The sequence below is a fragment of the Lampetra planeri genome, chromosome 48, assembly GCF_965212315.1.
Source record: "Lampetra planeri chromosome 48, kcLamPlan1.2.h2, whole genome shotgun sequence".
Lineage (NCBI taxonomy): Eukaryota > Metazoa > Chordata > Hyperoartia > Petromyzontiformes > Petromyzontidae > Lampetra > Lampetra planeri.
This window is the reverse complement of record NC_136154.1, coordinates 5,108,146-5,126,041: the sequence shown is the minus strand read 5'-3', so window position 1 is coordinate 5,126,041 and position 17,896 is coordinate 5,108,146. Positions and strand designations below refer to the sequence as shown.

The window sequence follows — 17,896 nt, the reverse complement described above, 5'->3', positions numbered from 1 at the left end:
TGAAACCCCCCACCCACCTCCTACGCATTTCACAAGTGGTACTAATCACATATCTGCATTTCCCATAAATATGCTAAATTCCTCTTGATATGCAAATTCCTTTGTCAAGGCGCTCTCCCCCTTTCAACCCAGCTTAAATATACGCTCCAAGCGTGGTGGTGTTTCATTCAGACGCTGTCACCCCGACAGACCTGGTCTTCACCTGAGAACGGCTGCTTGCGTTGTGGCCGAAACGTCGTGAGAATGATTTTATTATGTTTTATTTTTATTATTTTATTATTTCCCTTCTACGTGACTTTACCGAAAGAACCAAGAAGATGAATCCCTGCAGTCACGAAAGCTTTAAATCGAAATTTATACTTACAAGTACTGTCCATGACGACAGCTGATATTTGGGAGGACCCGTTGTATGCCGTCACAGACACGGAGTAGTTCTTTCCAGGATTCAGGTTAGTAAATGTGTATATGACTGAATTTGAATATGAATACAAATAGTAAACCGTTCTTCCACTTGCAGTCTCTGTCATATAGATCGAGTGGTATACGTTCGGGAAAGAAGTCATCCAAGAGACTGTAATGGACGTCATTGTCTTGTTGGTGATGGTTACAATGATGTCACTTGGCACTGAAATCACATATGGAATGGGCGACATTTTACAAAGATGTTTCACGTTTTTAACAAAAAATAATGCAAGTGAAAAAAATAATTTAAATCATAACAAGACATTCCATATTCTTTCATAGTTCAATAACTTTGACACATACATAAATATGTTTTTGTTTATGTAAGGTTTTGCAGGAGTTATTAATGAATATTTAACTCCATATTCTTGGCTAATTTATATAGCTTTTACTTCTCACTAACCAAAATTCATTATACACTGGGTTGATAATTTTCCTGACCATGGGTAGCTGATCAGTGATAATTTACAGCCGTTTGCACATCCACTGGTAAACGAAAGCCGCGTCATGCCTTATTATTCATAATTATTTCTTGACCAAATGTAACCACCACTATCAGGGTGAGCGAGTGAAGTGTGACAGACTGCTTAAGATGTAACTTGACATTTATGTTGTCTAAATGGATAAAATAAGGTTATTTGTTACTCTTTTGGTTAATGGAATTAGCAGAACAAGTATTGATAGTAGACCGAATACTGTAAGTACTTACAGGTACTGTCCATGACGACATCTGATATTTGGGATGAGGTCCCATTGTAAGCCGTCACATACACGGAGTAATTCATTCCAGGAACCAGGTTAGTCAATGTGTATGTGTTTGAAAATGAAAACAAATAGTAAATCTGTCTTCCACTTATAGTCTCTGTCATGTAGATCCAGTAGTAATATGCGTTCGGGAGAGAAGTCATCCAAGATACTGTAATGGACGTCATCGTCTTGTTGATGATGGTTACAATGGTGTAACTTGTCACTGAAATGACATATGGAATGGGCGAAATTTTATGTTTCTGCGTTAACCACAATACTTGTGGTAAAAAGCAAACAAAAACACACTATATACTCTTAGTTATTTCGGTAAAGTCACGTAGGTAAAAAAAATGAAATTAAAATTAATAAAATAAAACAATAAAATCACGACGTTTCGGAGACAACACAAACCTCCGTCATCAGGAGCGATAAGCACTACGAACCAAGTTAATGATGTTGGGAGATTGCATGAAAGAGTCAAGGGTTACTCTAAAATATCTGGCCATGAGAATATGGTTAATGGACAGGAAAAGGCTATGGACGAACCAAGTCTGAAGGACAGGGCAAGAGCAGCATTGCCACCTAAAATTAAAAGTGGCAAACCAGATGATAATAACTTGGTAAAAAGATTGCAAGGAGGCAACAGGAGGAAAATAACGCAGAAATGCGTCCGAAACCGCTACCTAGCGTTTCCCAGGATTTAACAAAAAAAAAAAAATATCCGCCGTAGTTATGATGGATTAGTACCGATGTTTAACGTGTTGTTTTATTTTCTCCGCTTATATCAAATATAACCATGTTAAGATTGTGATACGCACGCGCGCGTTGTAAGGAAAAACCGCCGAGAGTGAGGGCGGCTTATGGATTCATAACAGAAAAAAAAGGCATTTACTTTGTTTGAAAATTCGCCAGTGGCCAAATCGACCCCAGATAATTTTCAAAAGGGCGGATTGTTGTGTCTATATCCTTTTTTTTTATTAAGAACAATTAAAAAAAAAAATTATGTATTTTTTTTTTATATGTTTCAATTAAATAATGAAAACAACCCACTTCTCCACCGGCTATACCAGGAATCTATGAAACATGGAGGGCCATTAAAACGATAAGAATTCGGTCAGAGAGGTCAGAGACATCCAGATGGACAAAGATCGATGGCCTGACCTCCCAAGACATCTTGAGATGCACGGATGGGGTGCAAAGCAGAGAAAAACAACTTTTGCAACTCGCGTTTTCCTTAAACGTTTTCCGTACCGAAAAGTAGAAACTTAACAAAAGGAATTAACCAACAAACAATAAGGGCTTTTTATTAGTAATTCCCTTGTATTCCTCGCATTCGCCGTATATATATATTATTTAGTATTGTACGTTTCTATCTACCTGACCAAAAAATAATAATAAATACGAATTCCAACAGTTAAGGAAGCGTAAGTGGAAACTTAGTTGCACTTAACCTCAGGACATTAAAATATAACTCAAGAATAAATGTAACACACAGGACCACATAAATGTATTGCATACATCTCCTCGACCACCTTTGTCTTCCAGCGGGGTCTGGCCTAGGGATGACCCATGCGGGGCAAGCAAGGAGGGAGCACAAAGGTCACAAGGGGGGGAGTCGGTGCCTGACATTCCAAAGACATCTGCTTTTTTTCTGTTTGTTTGCTCTCACAAGAGATGCACAGATAGGGGAGTCACGTTTTGAGTTAAGCACAAGCGCATATCACGAATGAGCAGTCTGTCCGAGTCGCGCTCACTCTCGCAACTCGGCTTGCGACGCGGCGTTGCGACGGGGCTCGCAAGGGAGCTGTGGCAGTCGTGCCTCGAGGAGAGATGGGACGACGAGACATCGTTAAGGTGACAACCTGAGTGCAGTCTGGTTCGAGTCGTGCTCAGTCTCGCAACTCGGCTTGCGACGCGGCGTTGCGACGGGGCTCGCAAGGGAGCTGTGGCAGTCGTGCCTCGAGGAGAGATGGGACGACGAGGGGTCGTTAAAGTGGCAGCCTGAGTGCAATCGGGTTCGAGTCGTGCTCAGTCTCGCAACTTGGCTTGCGACGCAGCGTTGCGACGGGGCTCGCAAGAGAGCTGGGGCAGATCGTGCCTCGAGGAGAGATGGAACGAGGAGGGGTCGTTCGAGTCGCAGAAGTCTGAGTTCAACCTGGTTCGAGGCTGGGTTTCAGCCGTGCTCCGGCTGGCGGAGCGTCGTGAGGGAGCAAACACCGATGCCGATAGCAGTTGTCACTTCTCGCAGAACGAAGTTAAGTGCGAGTGAAGCTGGCAGCTGCACGAACAAAGGAAGCACGGAAAAGAGAGAGTGATGAGTGACGACAGGCAATCAACCTGTAAAAGGGCGGAAATCGCCAAGCGTCGACCAAGCTAGCATCGAAAAGGACGAGCAGCAGCGGATGAGCAACAAAGCCATCGTTCATCACCAGAGCGCTCCAAGCCGGTGAGCGCGCACAACCGCGTCGTCCAGAGCCTGAGCCAACACAGCCTGAAGTAAGGGCGAGTGTCCGTGTGAAGTTGGCAGCGATCAAGAAGAGAGCGACAGCAGCAGCAGCACGACCCGGGCGTCACCGAGCGTCGTGCCGACCCAACAATCATCCAGCAGTGGAAAAGCCTGGAGCTGCCACCAAGAGAGAGAAAGTGCCATCGAATGCGCAGTGTGCTTGATACCCACACCGACCAACACCCAGTGAGAACAGACAAGACGTCACAGCGACGACGGAATCATCGCGCACCACGCCGGCGAGCATCGTGCCAACTCGTCATCTAGCAGTAGAGGGAGAGAGAGCGCAAGAGCAGCACGACTCGGACGTCACCGAGCGTTGTGCCGACTCGTGGAGGAGCTGCGCACTATCCGACGACGGAATCATCGCGCACCACGACGGCGAGCGTCGTGCAAACTCAATCGAGCAGTGGAGAGAGGAAGGCAGCACGGCTCGCTGCGGCCACGCCCAACCCAAAGAGGAACTTCGCTGGCGGCGGGTTGTATCCTCCCACACCACGCAAGCTAACGACACAACTCCCGGCTCTAAGAAAAATGTAATTAATATTACGAGGGGACAATGCACACACAGCACGCACACGAATAAGACTTTCAAAAAAAATTATCTTTGCGTTTCAAAAAGGATTGCCAATTCAAGGTGGTGCGTTCAATATCAACTGATCGTGCAAAGCAGTTGCTGCCGTCGAGTTACATGAATAAGAAATGTTTTAGTCATTCATTTTCGTTAGTTGCATAATCTTGCCCATGAATTTATTGACGTATACTTGCTTTTGCATACTAGAGTGTCATGTGTTTGTTTAGAATTAAAATTGCTTAACACCAAGTCTCGAGTGTTTCTTCCAAGTCCATGCAAAACTGTCTTATTCATAAGAACTGTATCCTGTGATGAGATATGAAAATGGAGACCTAAAATAACATAACACACACTAAGATAATCGGTAAATGTTTAATCAATGATAATCGTGTTATCCTGATTGATATAACTCTGGATAAACGAAAATGAGCTTAATTATCATAACTGCACACATTAACATAATCGCAAGCATCCGCATAAATTACTACGATTATCTCCGTGATTATCATAATTTACGCATATAATTACACACAGATTATCATAATTTATGCATATCAATACACATGTTAACATAATTTATGCGATTTGCGATTTTTTTGGAAAATTATAAATTTTTATTATTTTTATCAAAATTTCAAATACCAACACATATGAAGTATTGGAATGACGGCAGGAAACCACTTGACGGGTAGCACACTTTTTATTAAACCTTGACTTGTCACGATACAACGTGTGGTCTCTATTCCTCTGACTACACACACTTCACTTGACACGTGTAGTTACTATTCCTCTGACTACACACACTTAACTTGACACGTGTAGTTACTATTCCTCTGACTACACACACTTCACTTGACACGTGTAGTTACTATGGCTCACACTTCATGCTCACACTGCACTCCGCCCCGTAACGTCCGTGGAGCCTACAGGCCCACCCCAGCTTGGGCGTGGGCCACAACCTCTGAGTCCCGAGAGCCGGCCCTCTCACGGACGTTCGGCCCCGGGTCCCAGGGTTCCGCCTCTGGGTCACACAGAGCCCCGGCCCCCACAGGACAGCGGGACTAGGTACCGCAGGGCCCTATCTCTTCCTCCTCCGTCTTCAGTCTTCGCTGGTTACTCGCTCCCCGTGCGCCTGTGCGCACCACCTTATATAGCCCCCGCTCACGGGAGACGGAGCGTATGCGGACCTCGACGTGAGCATCCCCCTTAGTTGACCAATCCCCGCGCGCTTGCCCCAGGATCCCATCGCTGTCAGCGCGCGTCACTGATACCCAACCAATCACTGCCTCATAACCCCCCGACCCCGCGCTGACCCCTGATCCTTCACCGTCAGCGCGCGTCACCAACACACACAGCCAATCACTACGCGCTGGCACACGATCCCTACCCCAGCGCGTATCACCACTACACATACAACAGAGGATGATTGGTGAGGGTGAGTGGAGAGGGAGAGGGTGAGTGCTGAGGGTGAGTGGTGATGGTGAGTGGTGAGGGGTGAGTGGTGATGGTGAGTGTTGAGTGGTAAGGGTGAGTGGTGATGGTGAGGGTTGATGGTGAGGGTGAGTGGTGAGGAAGAGTGGTGAGGTTGAGTGGTGAGGTTGAGTGGTGAGTAGTAAGGGTGAGTGGTGAGGGTGAGGGTTAGTGGTGAGGGTGAGTGGTAAGGGTGAGTGGTTAGGGTTAGTGGCGAGGGTGAGTGGTTAGGGTTTGTGGTGATGCTGAGTGGTGAGGGTGAGTGGTCAGGGTGAGTGGTGAGGGTGAGTGGTGAATGGTGAGAGTAAGTGGTGATGGTGAGTAGTGAGGGTGAGTGGTTAGGGGTGGGTGGTGGGGATGAGTGGTGAGTGGTGAGGGTGAGTGGTGAGGGTCAGTGGTGAATGAGTTGTGAAGGTGAGTAGTGAGTAGTGAGGGTGAGTAGTGAGGGTGAGTGGTGAGGGTGATTAGTGAGTAGTGAGGGTGAGTGGTGAGGGTGAGTGGAGAGGGAGAGGGAGAGGGAGAGTGCTGAGGGTGAGTGGTGAGGGTGAGTGGTGAGGGTGAGTGGTGAGGGTGAGTGGTGAGGGTGAGTGGTAAGCGTGAGTGGTGACGGAGAGGGTGAGTGGTGAGGGTGAGTGGTGAGCGTGAATGGTGAGTATTGTCAAAGCCCACCGGGCTTTTACAATACCTTAGTATCTGTGTATATATGTAAGGTTATTAAGAAATATATTTTTCACCCGGGCAACGCCGGGTACTTCTGCTAGTACCTAATAAATGAATTTGAACTTGAACTAGTATTAGTATGCGTTCGGGAGAGAAGTCATCCAAGAGACTGTAATGGACGTCATAGTCTTGTTGGCGATTGTTACAATGGTGTAACTTGGCACTGAAATTACATATGGAATGGGCGACATTATTTGAAGATAAGAATAAGTTTTTCCCCTTTTTTCTGGCAACAAAACTTAAATATTTGTACGTGGAATTACGTCTGCATTAACCACAATATTTGTGGTTGGAATGCAAACAAAAAACACTGATAACACTGGTCAACAAAAAAATGATTTTGGCCTGGACTTTTGCAGCTGTTTTAGACTAATTCCAAATCTTATCTCAGATTTGCTCTATCACATCTCATTTTATGCTATCGGCATACCCAATTTTCATTGATTTTACCGGAAATTAACTCTGTCACTTATGGTTGCAAGTTGTTGCGAGTCAGTGACTGCTTTAGTGTTAAAAATGGTGCTGTATTTTTAGGATAGTGTGTTTATAATATAATTTTTATGTAGATATATACATTTACTTAATATTTTTCTTCTGCAGGGCGTGATCTAACAATGTCTAAAACATCAGAAAGAAGGAAATGCAGTAATGACCCAGATATATTCTGCTACATCTGTGACAGCTTCACTTTGCAGGATCAAAGGTCCAACATCAATACCTTTGTCAAGAAGGTTTATTTTGCCTACTTTAAAGTACGACTTGGAGACCAAGACAAAAATTGGGCTCCTCACAAAGTGTGTAATACCTGTGTTGAAACTTTGTGATCATGGTCTAAAGGAAAGAATGCTAAGCTGATGTTTGGTGTGCCAATGGTTTGGAGAGAAACTACAAACCATTTGGATAACTGCTACTTCTGCCTTATCAATGTAAAAAGTTTCAATAAGAAAAACAAACAACACTTACAATATATCCCATCTGCCAGACGACCAGTTAAGCACTGTGAGGAAATACCTGTGCCTGTATTACCTGAGCTACCAGAGATTGATGTTGAATCCCTCAGTTTACATGCTTCTACAGATGACGATGATGCTCAGATCGAATATACGCCATCTGATGCAGATTGTAACAAAACATAATCCCAATGTAAAAAATAATTGAAATCATGACAACACATTCCGTATTCTTTCATAATTCAATAACTTTAAAAATATGTAATTTTGTTTTGTTTATGTAAGGTTTGACGGGAATTAATTATGAATATTGAACACCATATTCTTGGCTAGTTTGTATCGCTTTTTTCTTCTCACTAACCAAAATTCATTATACAGTGGATTGATTATTTTCTGACCATGGGATGCTGATCAGTGATCATTTACAGCCGTTTGCAAATCCACTGGGAAACGAATCCTTCCTCATGCCTTATTACTCATAGGGATTTATTGACCAAATATAACCACCACTATCAGTGTGAGCAAGTGAAGTGTGACAGACTGCTTCAGATGTAGCTTGCCATTTATGTTGTCTATGGTTGGAATCACATTCAGATGACGGACCTCAACCCTCACGAGTCGCCGGGCAGGTGATGGTTGATCCCCCCGCCCGGGACAGACGAGTAAGTGGGACTGAGGGAGCATAGGTGGTGGAGTGTGAGAAGCTGCTGTGTGCTGAGGCGCTGTGTGCGAAGTCTCTGTATGGTGTTGTATCTATGCCCTGTTTTCCGTTATTAATATTAAGAATAATTAAGAGGAAAAAAACCATTTCTCTTTTTACTATATCTATATATACCTTTTAATTAAATAATGAAAACAACCCACTACAAACACACCAGGAATCTGTGAAATGGCCATTAAACTGGTAAGAAGTCGGTGACAGAGAGGTCATAGACATCCAGATGGACAAAGATGTATGGACTAACCTCCCAAAGACATCTGGAGATGTCCAGATAAGGTGCAGACCAAACAACGGTTGAAACTCGCGTTTTCTTAACGTTTTCCTTACCGAAAAGTAGAAACTTAACATAGATAATTAACCAACAAACAATAATTTTTATTATTAGTAATTCCCTTATATTCACCGCATACATATTATTTAGAAGTATATGTTTCCTATCTACACGACCTTCCGAAAAACTAAAAAGTACGAATTCCAGAAAGCTTAAGTGCATAGTGCACTTAACCTCCGGACATAAAAAAAAATTAACTCAGAATAAACACCAATCTCTGGAGAACTAAACTTGGCAAAACCCAAAATAATAATGTGACGAGGATCATGACGAATATTCATTAAACATAGACGAATGATAACCCCGATACCAAGACCAAAGAAACTCATAAAATATAATTCAAGAATAAATGTAATACACAGGACCACATAAATGTATTGCAAACATCTCCTCAGCCACCCTTGTCTCCCAGCGGGGTCTGGCCTCGGAATGACCCGCGCGGGGCGGGCAAGAAGGGAGCAGAGAGGTCGCAAAGGGGCGGGGGGGGGGGGTGTTTGTGCTGACATGGTTTGTTTTCTCTCGCAAGAGATGCGGAGAAAGGGAGGGTGCTCGCGTGTTTGAGTTAAGCACGGCCGCCTTTGTCTCCCCGCAGCACAAACAGATGGCCCATGAATGCTTGGAGGGTTAGGAAGGTCGCGAGGAGTGATTGCGAGGGTGTCGGCTTATTCTCGCTCTGTTTTAGTTTGTTTTCTCTCGCAAAAGAGAGAAGAGGGTGATCACGTTTTGAGCACAAACAGCAAGATTTGCACACGCAAGCAAATAATATTCCACACCCCTCCTCCCAGAAGGGTCACACAACTGTGTCTTCACTAATTAACACACGAAACACGGACGAGATGTGTTCAACCCACAGAAAGATATATGACGGCCTTCAAGCAACTCGGGAAGATTGAGTGGATATTCTCAATATAAGCCGGGGAAAAATCCATTCAACTCAGATCGTCAGGGCCTCTGGCCCCACCACAGATCTCCAGGGCTTCGGCTCCATCTCTTCTCGTCCGCCAACGAAGAAGCTTTTCGTCATCCAGAAGGACGAGGCATCGCCTGACCCAAACGAGTACACGAGCTCAGCTCCCTTGCCGTGTCACCACGCCGAGGTGCATCGCCTGACCCAAACGAGTACACGAGCTCAGCTCCCGTGCCGTGTCACCACGCCGAGGTGCATCGCCTGCCGCACACGAGGGTACGAGCCCAGCTCCCGTGCCGTGTCACCACGCCGAGGTGCATCGCCTGCCGCACACGAGGGTACGAGCCCAGCTCCCGTGCCGTGTCGCCACGCCGAGGTGCATCACCTGCCGCACACGAGGGTACGAGCCCAGCTCCCGTGCCGTGTCACCACGCCGAGGTGCATCGCCTGCCGCACACGAGGGTACGAGCCCAGCTCCCGTGCCGTGTCGCCACACCGAGGTGCATCGCCTGACCGCGCCGACAATCATCGTACGGGGTCAGCCGAGGGCGGAGTCTGCAGCAGCTGATCACCGCAACCGCGACAAGGAGGGCCCTTCTCCGAAAGTCGTTCGTACCCACAACTTCCCCCACCAATAGACCCACACACACGCACGCATCGACGCCCCACTCACCTGTGAGACTATCCTATCTAGTTCACCCTTACTGTCGTATCAACCCTACACAATTATTGGAAGACTGATTAAGAGTCCGTCGGTTATAAGAGTGAGGTTGGTTTCCGTGCCTTTCCCTTGTTCCGCTCATCACATAGGCGATCAATAGACTCGTCGAGGCAAACTCAACCTCCCGAAATTCTCATTACAAATCGACCGTGCACAGAGAGAGAAAATCTTGTCAAACCAGTTCCCCTTTGTCAGAGAATCTCGCCGAAGAATTAATTAAAAAAAAATCAGACTCGCTCTCCCCACACCCGCCCTCACATACACCTTCGCCTCTGGGATACAATAAGTGCTGTTTATTACCGCAAAATGAAGTGTGTCATGCTTGTTTTCAAACTCGGCCAGTCGCCGATGGTGATCGATACAAAAACGAACTAATGAGATGCCTGGTGGAGAGGTAGAGGTTACGATTGCATAGGAATTTTAATTATCCATATTAGTCGAATGCCCAATATCGAAAATGCATAAGAGTTTTGAGTTATTCAATTTAGTAAATGCATAAGTGTTTATTCATTCATATTAGTCAATGCTTAATCTCATAATTGCATAAGAATTTTAGTTATCCATATTAGTCGAATGCACAATATCGAAAATGCATAAGAGTTTTGAGTTATTCAATTTAGTAAATGCATAAGTGTTTATTCATTCATTTTTAGTCAATGCTTAATCTCGTAATTGCATAAGAATTTTAGTTATCCATATTAGTCGAATGCCCAATATCGAAAATGCATAAGAGTTTTGAGTTATTCAATTTAGTAAATGCATAAGTGTTTATTCATTCATTTTTAGTCAATGCTTAATCTCGTAATTGCATAAGAATTTTAGTTATCCATATTAGTCGAATGCACAATATCAAAAATGCATAAGAGTTTGGTTATTCATGAATTATTGACGCATGTTTGACCTGCATGATAGAATGTCACATGCTTGTTAGAATAAAATTGCTTAACACCAACTGTTCGAGTGCTTCTTTCCAAGTCCATGCAAAACTGTCTTATTCATAAGAGCTGTATCCTGATGAGATCTGAACTGGTGACCTTAAATATCATAACACACACTAGGATAATCGGTAAACGTTTAATCGATGATAATCGTGTTATCCTGATTGACAACTCTGGATAAACGAAGCTGAGCCTAATTATCACAACTGCACACATTAACATCGTCGCAAGCATCCGCATAAATTACTAAGATTATCTCAGCGATTATCATAATTTATGCATATAATTACACGCATCATCATAATTTATGCATATTAATACACACATTAACATAATTAATGCGATTTGCGCATTTTTTGGAAAATTATTAATTTTTATTAGTTTCATCAAAATTTCATAACTCCGACACATACAACATAATGGGTGGCTCGCCTGGGATCTCTCACAGACAGTGTTTTGCATGGATGATGGAATGAATCACTACTGTTAACCATAATATCGTGACCAAACATTGCATTGTGATTGTAAACGGGCGTAAAACAAAAAAAAAAACGCCCTCTAAGGTTAAAACCCAGAATAGCAGGTTGAAACAGAGACAGTGGAATTAAGATAATATCGTATCAAACCGATTGCATCCTGTGATAAATGGTGTTAGAGGTACACACTCTGAATCGGAAAATTACAGAATAGCTCGAGTCAAACTGACTACACTCTGTGAGATAATTGTTTATAAGTACTCTGAAAAGGAAGGTCAGGGCAGCTGACGCCACACGAGAAATGTTAAGGCTGAGATAAATTCTCGAGTCCACGAAGACGGAATCCGACTCACAAGGTCCTAAGACTGGCACCCAAATGAGTGACCCCAATAACGGGGATCAGCCCTCCCGAGGGACGATGGACTCACTAGAGGAAGATTATCGGGAAATTGTGCTGCAACGCACAGGCCGGACTGCCACAGAGCAGGATAGGCATAGAGACGTATGGGAAGGGAGCTGTATCGACGACATTAAGATACACCGGGCAATACTTCAGAAGGATTTGATAAAATGTGCCAAAAGTGAACATGATGTGAAAATTGCGGAAATAGCAAGATTAGGCTCGTATCTCCTCCGACAAACAGACCGAGAAAGAGCCTGGAATGAGGAAAGATATGAAAGGGAAAAAATTGAAAGACGGAGCGTGCAAAACGAGGTAGAACACCTCCAAGCCCTCCTGGATGAGCAGGCACACTACCTAGAGACATTGGCAAAAACCACAAATGTTGACACACAGCACACAAGCGGGATCACCAGCCTGTCGCACTCCGACCCACGGGGGTGCAATCCTGGGACAGATCACACAAAATGTATGGGTATCGATCAAAATATCCGTCACAAAGAATACCCCTCACAATTCGAGAGAAGGGAGGGAGAGACACAGACAAAACAAATTGAGACTGATGACCCCGAAGCTGGAGGGAAAGGAAAAATAAATAAAAAATTGGCAGGATATGCAGTACAAATAAAAACAGAAAAAAAGGAACACGAGCAACACAAAGACAGGGATCACTCACCACAAAGACGCACACTGCGCAAATATGACCAACCGGGTAGTGCAGACAGCTCGCCAGAAACACACGCGACGCGCAAACACGACCGACGTAGAACCACCAACAGGGATCACTCGCGAGAGGGACGCGCACAACGCAAGCATGACCAACCGGGTAATACAAACAGCTCGCCAGAAACACACGCGACGCGCACACACGACCGACGTAGAACCAACCACAGAGATCACTCACCACAAAGACGCACACTGCGCAAATATGACCAACCGGGTAGTACAGACAGCTCGCCAGAAACACACGCGACGCGCACACACGACCGACGTAGAACCACCAACAGGGATCACTCGCGAGAGGGACGCGCACAACGCAAGCATGACCAACCAGATAGTGCAGACAGCTCACCAGAGAGACACATGCCACGCAAAACCCACAAAAAAAAACCGACCCGCACCACAGATGACAGCTACAGTGATTACGACAGTCACGACGCACGACACCAACATAAATCAAATACCAGGCTAGGACATCGGAATATAAGCGCCTCGCCGAACAGACACCACACCCATGGTGGACGGCGTGAAGGCCGAGCTCAAAAACGCTCACCCCACAGGCATGAATCAAGAAGACCACGCACGCCAACACAGAGACACGGGTCACGAGACCAACATAAGAAACACAGGAACAAGCCAAGAGACAGACACGACTCGTCAGATAAAGCGAAACCACGACACAGACAAAGGAAACGCGATAGCAGTGATAGCAGAGACGACTCGAGTGAGCACTCCTCGGAAACCGACGCCACCGATGATGACCAACACTCTTTCAACAGTAAAACCCTCAAGCTAATGGACAAAGCGCTCGTGAGAATTCCCTATTTTGATCCACAGAACAAGAATCGAGATATACACATTCACATCGCTATTGTAAGACAGGAGGCTAAGATCCGGGGTCTGGGTAAGTCAGAGGAGAAAGCATGCTTATTGTCAAGAAGCTTACATGAACATGCCAGGCCATGGGTAGCCTCCTTGCCACACAGAGTCAAGAACGATTTCAAACAATTAAGCCAGGCAGTCATTAAAATATTTGGGGAATATTCCACTCTATCTGAAGGGTTGAACGCGGCAAAACTAATGACACAACGTGCAGACGAAGACCCACGAGATTATCTCCTCCGACTCAAGAGAGCATATTACGCAGGCGATGTAGACAACGCCCAGGAAGAAGGGAAAATATTAAAAGTGATGTTCTTCCAATCACTGAGGCCAGAAATCATGAGAATAGTAGGAATGATGTTAGACCCCGAAACGGCCTCCCTACGCCAGATAGAAAGCAAGGCCCACACGGCCTGGGTGAACGGCCGGAGGACAACCAACATAGTCAAAACACATATCGTCACCAAGGATGAAAAACGCCTCGACCTAGAAGGAAGCGAACCCCCTGAAAACAACTGCAGCATCACACGAGACGAACATGGAAAACCCCAGGAGAGGGCGCCAAACCAACAAGGACCAACACCCACCGGCCAACCACTGAACAATGGATCTAGGGACGAGGCAAGAGTAAGCTGGCACCCGCGACAACCACCATCAGGGAATGCCGACATAAGCGAATCCTGGAACAACCACGGGGGGTGGAGAGCGAACGATGGACCGCCCACACCCCGGGGAGGCCGACGCCCACCAAACCAATTACCATACCGCCTCCCACTGCCGTCTCCACTAGCCATAGAGCATAGACCACCACCAACCAACTGGAATCGATATGCTCACCACATCCGGATGGAAAGGGAACCCCTAGCGAATAAGAAGACTCCCATGCAAACAGCAAAGGCAAGGACATCAACAGAACACACACAGGAAGAGGACGCATTCAACGCAAATATAGCCCAAGTGAATATCAGAAGCTCAAGAAACCCCGAAGCAGTCACTGAGGTGATACCCGAGGGTAGAGGCCACCATCTGGGAGAACTAATTCCTGTAGGACCGGGCGGACGAGTCCACCTGGAAGTAAGACTGCAAGACACTCTGACCAGCCAGGGCCTGTGTGATACCGGAGCAGAAATATCAATGATTTCCGATCACTTATTTGGTGAACTCCAGACTGCCCTCCAGCGGAAAAATGAAGCACTACAGATGATGCCAAGTAAACTGACCTACTCAGGATGCGAAGGGACCCACATGCGACCTTTGGGCAAAGTCATGATGAAGCTCACGTTCAACGGGATAAACATGAACCATCCACTATATGTCGTACAATACCCAGGAAAAGAGCTGATTATCGGGATCGAACTACTGAATCGGCTAAAACCCATTGTGAACCTTGGGTCCCGACAAATCTGGGCACAATCAATACCGGAATGGCATAGAGATCCAGAGGACGAAGAAGAAGAACGAAGCCCCACGAAAACCCAAGTGCTAGCACAAGAACTCAACGACCTACCACCGACAATCAAAGACAAAAACAGAATTCCGGCTGAAATACGTACCACTCAACTGATAACCAACGAACGGGGAAAGAACCTTGAGGAAGCCAACCTACGGCCGGTTTTTCCAAAGGACCATCACTCCAGAGAGTATCGACAGCCCACTAGTGGCCATACGGGTGAACAGGAAACAAAGGGAGAGCCCAAGGGCAAGAGCTCATTCCCTTCGAGTGAAGCAACGGTGATCCAACCACCACTAATGCAAGGAAAACACTAAACTGAGCCGCCCGAAACCATGAAGGCCCTGGATCCAAACCAAGAGAAAAGAGTCCTCACAATAGAAGAACAAATAGAACAACAAATTGAAGCAGCAGACGCCCTAGAGAACGACACTCAACGAGACGAGCTACGACAACTGCTCCAAAGATACAACTCCCTGTTCTCCGAAGACTCCTATGATTGTGGCAAAACCGACCTACATGTGGTATCCATTCCCACACTGGAGGGAGCAACAGCGGTATACGTGAAACAATACAAGATTCCACTGGCCGCCTATGAATCGATCCAAGAAACCCTGGAGAACCTACTCAAAAGGAACATAATCCGGGAATGCAACTCGACCTACAACTCGCCCATTTGGCCAGTACTAAAACCCACGGGAAAATGGAGACTCACCATCGACTACCGGCAACTCAATAAAACAGTTCCCCTATCTCGATGGCCAATGGCAGAAATCGACCACGGTCTCAACCAAATAAAAGGCGCAAAGGTACTCACCACAATGGACCTAGCAAATGGCTTCTGGACCATGCCAGTAAAAGAAACCGATCAATACAAGTTGGCCTTCACCTTCGACGGAATACAGTATACTTGGAATCGCTGCCCGTTCGGATACTCGAACTCACCTGCAGACTTCAACATATTCCTACACAAGGCGATGGGCGACGCAAAAGAGCGAGGCACCATCGTCTACGTCGACGACATACTAGTCAAGGACTCCTCATGGCAAGAACATCTCAAGAGCCTCCAACATACCCTTGAACAATTAAAAGAAGCAGGAGCAAAGATCTCGATACAAAAAGGGCAGTGGGCACGGAAAAGGGTGGACTATCTTGGATTTCAGATTGGCACTGAGGGATTGCTACCCCAAACCAACAGAATTGAAGCCCTCCTCGCACTCAAGTCGCCCAACACAGTCACGACCCTCCGGAGTTTCTGGGGAATCTGCAACTACCTCCGACAGTTCGTGGACGACTATGCAGGGATCACTCGACCCTTAGTCAAACTACTACAAAAGGACGAGCCATGGGAGTGGGGACCAGAACAGGAAGCTGCAGAAAAAGAATTGAAACAACAGATCACAAGAGCATCCTGCCTAGCCTATCCCGAGAAAGGAAAGGAATACTACCTCGAGACTGCCTACTCAGACCACAGTATCAGCTCAGTACTGTACCAGAGACCAGAGGCAGAGAAACAAATTATTGCCTATGCCAGTAAAGCACTCCGGGGAGTAGAGACAAAGTTATCCGAATGTGAGAAGGCAATATTCGGAAACATCTGGGCTATACAACATTTTCGGAACTTGTTGAATGGGGAAAAGATCATCTTGGAAACAAATCATGAATCCTTGGCGTATCTCAACAGCAAGAAGATTCGGGAGGGGCGTGTGACCAGCAGCCGAATAGCCAATTGGGCACTGACCCTCCAAGGTTTACCAATCACAGTAAAATACGCGAAAAATAAGAAAAGCCCAGTAGCCCAAGGACTTGCGGATCTACATGATTGCACCCTAGAGACAGTAGGAGCACATGACGTAGGGATACCTCCCGAGGACAGCCAGCACCTCCCCTTTAATAAAGAAACATGTGCCAACATACCAAGGGTGTACATCGATGGATGTGCCAAAATGAAAGAAAACAAACTCCACGCGGGAGCAGGAATCATGTGGGAATCCGGACCACTCACAGGTATCCAAGAGGGGTTCCAGCTGGGACCGAAGTCAAACCAGTATGCAAAACTGGCTGGGGTACACATTGCCCTCCAAATGGCAGCCGATAACAAGATACAGACCATGGTGGTGTGCACCGATTCTGACTACGTACAATACAGCTTCCTAAACCACCTACCCATATGGAGGAGAAATGGCATGAAGAACCATAGGAATAGACCGATCCACCATCGGGAACTGTTCGAGTCCATAGACACTATGATCCAGCAGAACGACATGAAGATATTTTGGAGGAAAGTAAAAGGGCACTCTAAGATACCAGGACAGGAGAAGGCGGGGAACGACAGAGCAGACGCCCTAGCAAAATTAGGAAGCCTGGAAGGCACCCCATGGAAGCTAGAAGACCAACCCAAACCTAACAGACTAGAAGAGGCGACGAACTCGGACTCTGTCGTTATAGGGTTGGTCACAAGAAGCGGAAAGAACTCAGCAGAAACCGGGACCAGAGCTCACTTGAGCAATACACAACCTCCAGAAGACCTGATCAGGATGCAACAAGAGGACGAAACACTAAAGACACTAGCCGACCATATCCAGGATCCGACAGGAAAACCAATCACGAAAGACAACCTGGACAACAACAAGGAACTCGAGACCATGCATAACCAAGTCAGAAGATTTTCAATGCGGAAAGGGCTACTGGTATACACAAACGAAAAAGACGGAAACACCAGATGGGTAGTTCCTTCGCAATATCGGGACACAATGCTACAACACGCCCACGATGAACCATGTAGCGGACATCGGTGCGAGATGAACACAGGACAGATGTTGCGACAGGTGGCCTACTGGCCCCGAATGGGTGAAGACGTACACAAGCATGTGTCCAACTGCCTCGTGTGTTGCAAATACCAGCCAACGAACTCACAACAC

General features: G+C 46.0%; 1 protein-coding gene across 1 annotated transcript in view; it reads right to left on the bottom strand.

Moving 5' to 3' along the window:
• Nucleotides 1–17,896, bottom strand: part of LOC144733724 (receptor-type tyrosine-protein phosphatase beta-like) — a 116,943-nt gene that overhangs the window by 33,963 nt on the left and 65,084 nt on the right. The window contains exon 3 of the mRNA XM_078615748.1: nucleotides 1,172–1,432. Within this exon, the coding sequence (XP_078471874.1) occupies nucleotides 1,172–1,432 (261 nt within the window). The remainder of the gene's footprint in view (nucleotides 1–1,171; nucleotides 1,433–17,896) is intronic.